At 34.1% G+C, this 6,007-nt stretch overlaps 1 protein-coding gene across 1 annotated transcript; it reads left to right on the top strand.

Moving 5' to 3' along the window:
- The first annotated feature begins 802 nt into the window (after positions 1-802).
- LOC107060044 (uncharacterized) lies at positions 803-5,846 on the top strand. Its single transcript, XM_015307351.1, has 2 exons — positions 803-924; positions 4,312-5,846. Exon 2 carries the CDS (start codon positions 4,318-4,320, stop codon positions 4,975-4,977), a length of 660 nt encoding a protein of 219 aa, XP_015162837.1. The 5' UTR covers positions 803-924; positions 4,312-4,317; the 3' UTR covers positions 4,978-5,846.
- The last annotated feature ends 161 nt before the right edge of the window (positions 5,847-6,007 follow it).

Consider the following 6,007-nt stretch of genomic DNA (forward strand, 5'->3'; position numbering starts at 1 on the left):
TGTTTTTTTAAAAAATACTCAATATTTGGTGTATTCTTAGCACTTTCTAAACAAAGGTATATTCTTTTTATATTAATTTCTTTGACCTTTGTTCTGCTTTTAATAATTTTTGTTCTCTTTTGCTCTTTGTTGTTCATTGCTTGCGTTTCCAATCTTGAGACTTTGTTTTATATTATCTGATTTATTTTGTTTGGTCATTTTTTCGAATTCTTGCATCTGGTCAATTTCTTTATTTCCTTCTCTATTATTTTAAAATATTTGTACTAATTAGCATAAAATACACGTACAATGCATGTCTCTGAGAACTAGTATGAAAAAACATATGACTTGCCAAAATAATAAAGCTAGTATCGATTTTAAGTTTATAATGTACTCTAAATTGACATTATAATAGGAATATTTAGTATTCACAAAATAGAAAAAATAGCAACAACCAAAAGAAAGTTTATTAATGACATCTTCAAAAGGATTTAAAAGACCAAAATAAAATGAATTGACTAAATTTGAATTTTATGTGTAGTAAAAAGATCTAAAAGACCAAAATAAACTAAAATAACAAAATTCAGATGTAATAAATAAAGTTTATTTTTAAATTAAAAAATAAATCAAATTGAATTATAAATACCTAATTTATTTGCGTGTCCGTATCATAAATGAATAAACAAATTTTAATGTCATTAGCATTTTGTTTCCACATAACATTAGTTACAATTGGGTTCTTATTAAAACAGATACAAATTATTTTAATCTTCTCTGAAAGAAAAAAGGCTACCCCTTTCATTAATTAAGGGATTGTGCGTGGTCTCTTGTTTTTCTCTCAGAAACGCCACCGCAGCTGACATCCTAAGGCGCCAGAACTGACATCCTTAGACGCTGCATCTTTTTCTCTTCGCCTTCTTGGTTTGTCGCCATCAATTCTCTCTGGTAACTCTCTCATTTACTTCAATTTAGTTCTCTCCTTAAACTTTGCTATCCTTTTTCTCTATATTCAATAGAATACTGAGTTTTGATTTTTGAAGTGATTTGCCATAAGTAGGGATTAAAATAGGGCAGGGTGGGGGCGGGATGAAACTCAATCTATTAAATAATTTAATGAGGCAGGACAGGTAATGGGTCTAAACTTTCAGCAGCAAATAATAAAGCAAAGGTTGCAAGTGTGGGTTTTCTTTCTTGGTGTTTGTTTGTGAGGCTGAACATTGTTAGCCATTGAAATGTAAAATATTACTACTTTGATGGTATAAATTGTAGTAGTAACTTAATTCAACCTCTTGAAATATACCCTATGATGTACATTCAATATACTCCGATATTGGTGTCTACTATGCTCCTGGACCTATTTTGAGGGGTGAGGTCTTTGAAGGTATAGAGGCAGTCCGTAGGTTGGAGACTTGGTTCATTAAAAACCATGGATTCCAGCCACAATACGCTGTCCCCGAGCTGAGTGAGAAGAACTTCTGGAGGATGTTTGATGGAGGCCTGTACGAGCACTGCAGAAGAAAGTACAGAGCCATTGGAACCTTCATGAGTGTGTACTATAATTCTAAGAAAGGAAAGAAGACCGAGAATGGGTTGCCGGACGCTGAGCAAGAGCCGACTGAACTTGAGACCCCAGAAGTTGACGAGCCTGCAAATTGATCATAGACTAGTTAGTGTTCATGGCTTTTCTTCCTTTCTTATTTATGTAGTTGTGATTGTCTGAATTCTGTTAGTTTTCTTGGTCTGTTTGTCATTGCGCCTTTGAACATTTTCTAGCCTTGAGATTTTTTATTTCAAAAAAAGAAAATAGCAGCCACAAGTGCCGAAAAACAGTTTTTTTTAACATTATCCTCAACGGCTGCTAGTTGCCTCTCATTCAGATTTTTCTCCTTCTCGATAGTTGCAGCTTCAAATCTGTTTCATTCTGTTGCGAGCTGTTTAAAATTCCACACTTCAGCAACACTTGATTCATTCCAAATTTGTTTAGAATTACTTGCGTCAATCAAAGATGGTGTAGAATGATCCGAAGTAATTTATTCCTTGCTTATCGTTACATATGGAGAAATATTTGAGGAAGTACATTTTTCCTGGGCATCTTTGCCAACTCCCTGGTCTACATTCGTTTCTCCAGCTTCATTCTCTATCAATTGTCATCCAAAATTTTCATCTCGCAACACATTAAACTATGTACCTTCAGCTACACAGTTACTTCCATCAAAACAAACATGTGCATCATTTTGATGGTACAACTGGTTGTTTGGAGACTTAGAACTACCAGTTTTCTTGTAAGAGGCCACAATCCACTCATCACTAAAATACTACAATGTTGTTATTTCCTTGTTCATCAAAGAATTGCTTCACAGAAATAACATGCTTAGCTGCATTTTTCATACCTTCATCAGCTTCTTTAGGACCAGCAACGACACTGTTTTTCACAGATTCAGTTCCACATTATTGTTGTCCAGATTTATCGAGTTTCGGCAATACAATCATGGCTGGATCAATAATATGAACAACATCTTGATAATCATCTAAAGTTCCATCCATGACACATTGCTTTGCAACCACGAGAGTAATTGATTGCTGCTCCAAATTATTAACTTGCGACACAACATGCTCTTTTTTCTGTTGTAGAATTCCATTTTGAATTCTCTTTTTCATTGTTAGAACCATTAGTACCTCTTTTTTAGTAAGTGTTTCCCTTGTATCACCTTGCACTTGGTTATCACGTCTTCTACAAGATAACTTATTTCCTTCTGGGAAATTATCTAATAAATTCACCTTTACCTTTACCTTGAGCAACATTTGGCCGAGTTTGATCCTTAGTTGCTTTATCAACAACTATAGGCTTCCCTACGGTTGAAGCTATGGAGAAAACAGAGAGTATCGAACACACATGAGTTTTTTATAGTTGCTAAGTAATATTTAAATTCTCTTTATTTTGTGCAAAACTATTTTTTCATAATTTTACCTGCATTGCTCATTACTAATCTAGTTTATGATACAATTTGAAAATTAGAAAAGTGCTTGTTAGTAACCTGTCTTATGATACAATGTGAGAATCAGAGAAGAAATTCTAACTAAGAACTAAACTAGACTAAATTAAGATAACTAAGAGATATTTTCATTGAGAAGCTCCAAATGAGATAAATGTGAACACAAATAGCCCTTCTCAGTGAGAAGGCTGAACTGAAAATAAAAAATTACACTTAGAAAAATTATGAAACAACCAAACTAGTTATTATAAACTATAGCCGTCTATTTGAAGCTCCGGATGTTATAAACTAATTGTAACTCCTTGACTAACCAAAACAGTTGTATAACCCTTATAGCCATCTGTATAACTTCTTAAGAAGCCAAAACTTTGATTAAATTTCTAATCGTATCAGTACACCCCACTAAAAGTTTTCCTTATCCTTAAGTAAGGAATGTTGAAACTCGAATCTTAACACATTAGCAACTTTCCTAGTAGCTTGCTCTTCTGTTAGTTGTTTAGATTGAGTAAAAAACTGTAAAGATGCTTGTTACCATTTTGAATCATTCTTCTATGCAACACTAGATACAAAATTTATCAAGAACAATGTAGAAAACTTCAAGAGTTATATGTCGAAGGTATGTGTTAAGGTCCCTAGTTCTGGATCGAGTCGCTGGACGATTAACCGAAAAGTCAGGTCCAATAGACAGGTCTAAGCCCATGTTCTTGTTCCTTGAATTGCCTATGATTGCTGAAATTCGCAATTCATTCAAGGAATTGCAGACCTGGGAACTTGCTTGATAAAGTTCCGAATCTCTGAAACTTGATAAAATCCAACTTATTTTATTAATAATGTCAACTCTCTTAAATAGAGGTTTACAATAGCAAGAGTCGTAATAAATTAGAAATAGCAAAGTCCTATACAACTAAAATAATAAGAATCCTAATCCACTCAGAAAGTCTGTTCGACTAAAACAATAATTCAGAAATATTAATCATTCTTGCGTTTGTAATATTGTTTCCCGACAAACGAATCAATAACAGTATGATGCAACACTATTCTAGACTCTCACTTACTTTCCCTACTGATTCAGATTGTTCACCTTGTTGTATAGCTACCTAAATTTATTGTTAATAAAAATGTTAACATGAAAACATATTGCTCTTGTTTACTTTATTCCTGCTAATCCTTCCCCTTAAAGACAGATTTCTCCAAGATCAACAGGTAAAACACCTAGAAGCTTATTTCTGCTAGTAGTCTATCATTGATGGAATGTTTTTTTTCGTAGTTATTTTATTTTAAAGAATCTTGTATGTGCTTCTTCTATGATATTTATCTGATAAGTGATGTGTTTGTGCAGTTGATCATGGATAGCGGCTGGATGCATGAAGCAAAGTTCTCTAAAAGATATGTTGAGGGTGTTCACTCTTTTATGCAACTTGTTCGGTCTCACTTTGATCGAAATTCTAAAGTTCGATGCCCATGTCAAGATTGTTTAAATGTATTTTTTAAGACACAAGAAGTAGTGTATGACCACCTGTTGATAAAGGGAATTATGGGAAGTTACGTGCAATGGATATACCATGGGGAACAATCCCAAATGAGTTATAACGATGAAGTGATTTACAATGAAGATGAAAATGAAGAGCATGACAATGATGACAAAATTCACACTATGTTAGAAGAGGTTAGTGGAAAATCATTTGTCCATTTTTCGGAGGAGACAACAACCGATAATAATGTGTGCGGTAATATGAGTGAGAAGGAAGCCAAAAGGTTTGACAAATTGCTGGAAGAAGCTAAATGTGAACTATACCCGGAATGTAAGAAATTCTCAAAGCTTTCGTTTCTTTTGAAGTTGCTACACTTGAAAGTGTACAATCAATGGAGTAATAAATTGTTTGATATGTTACTGGAGTTACTAAAAGAGGCATTGCCTACTGGTGAGACACTTCCTAAGTCCTATTATGATGCTAAAAACATGTTACAAGGTTTGGGATTAGGATACATTTCGATTAATGATTGAAAAAATGATTGTGTGTTGTACTGGGCTGAACATAAAGATAGACAAGAGTGCCCACATTATGGTATTTCGAGGTGGAAAATTGATAATGGAAAAGATAAGAAGATTCCTCATAAAGCCTTGCGGTATTTTCCATTAAAGCCTAGACTTCAACGATTATTTATGTCTAGTAAAACAAGTGTGGACATGAGGTGGCACAAAGAAAAACATCTTGATGAGGAAAATGTGTTAAGACATCCCGCTGATTCTGAAGAATGGAAAGAGTTTGACAAAAATCATCCGTGGTTTGCACAAGAACCTCGTAATATTAGACTCCGTCTTGCAACTGATGGTTTTAACCCATTCGGTAACATGAGCACATCGTATAGTATGTGGCCTGTTATTCTTGCTCCTTATAATCTTCCTCCTTGGAAATGCTTTAAGGACCCATTTATGATGATGTCACTGCTTATTCCTGGTCCTCAAGCACCAAGAAAGGATATTCAAATGCAAGTGGTTTGATCTCTGCAAGAAAACAGGGATGCAAAAAGACAAAAATTTTACGAGCATTTGTGTTAAAAGATTTTGGTATGAACGTGATTCTTTTGTACTAGCTACTCAAGCAAAGCAAGCATTTTACATTGATGACCCAAAATTGGGAGAGAATTGGCAAATTGTGCTCAAATTTCAAGATAGACGCTTATATGATGTGCTTGAGAGAGAAACTTTGGAGACTGAAAGTGATGAGTTACATATTACAAATGATGAAGTGTATCAAGACATGTCACTGGAAAGTAATTCAATTGTCTGTGATACAGTGGATATGTTGAGTCAACTACATAGAGATGATGTTGATTCAGTTATCTTGGATGCAAATGTAATTGAATTAGAGGCTCAAAAAGAACATGAAGTTCATTATAACGAAGAAAATTCTGACCAAGAGGATGAAACTATGATAGAGTACATCAGTGATCATGAGGAGAATGGAGGTAATATTGATACTAATGACAATGAAGCTGATACAACAAGTGATGGTGATGATATTGGCTTGTGA

This window comes from Solanum tuberosum, unplaced genomic scaffold, assembly GCF_000226075.1.
Source record: "Solanum tuberosum cultivar DM 1-3 516 R44 unplaced genomic scaffold, SolTub_3.0 scf00054, whole genome shotgun sequence".
NCBI classification, from domain to species: domain Eukaryota; kingdom Viridiplantae; phylum Streptophyta; class Magnoliopsida; order Solanales; family Solanaceae; genus Solanum; species Solanum tuberosum.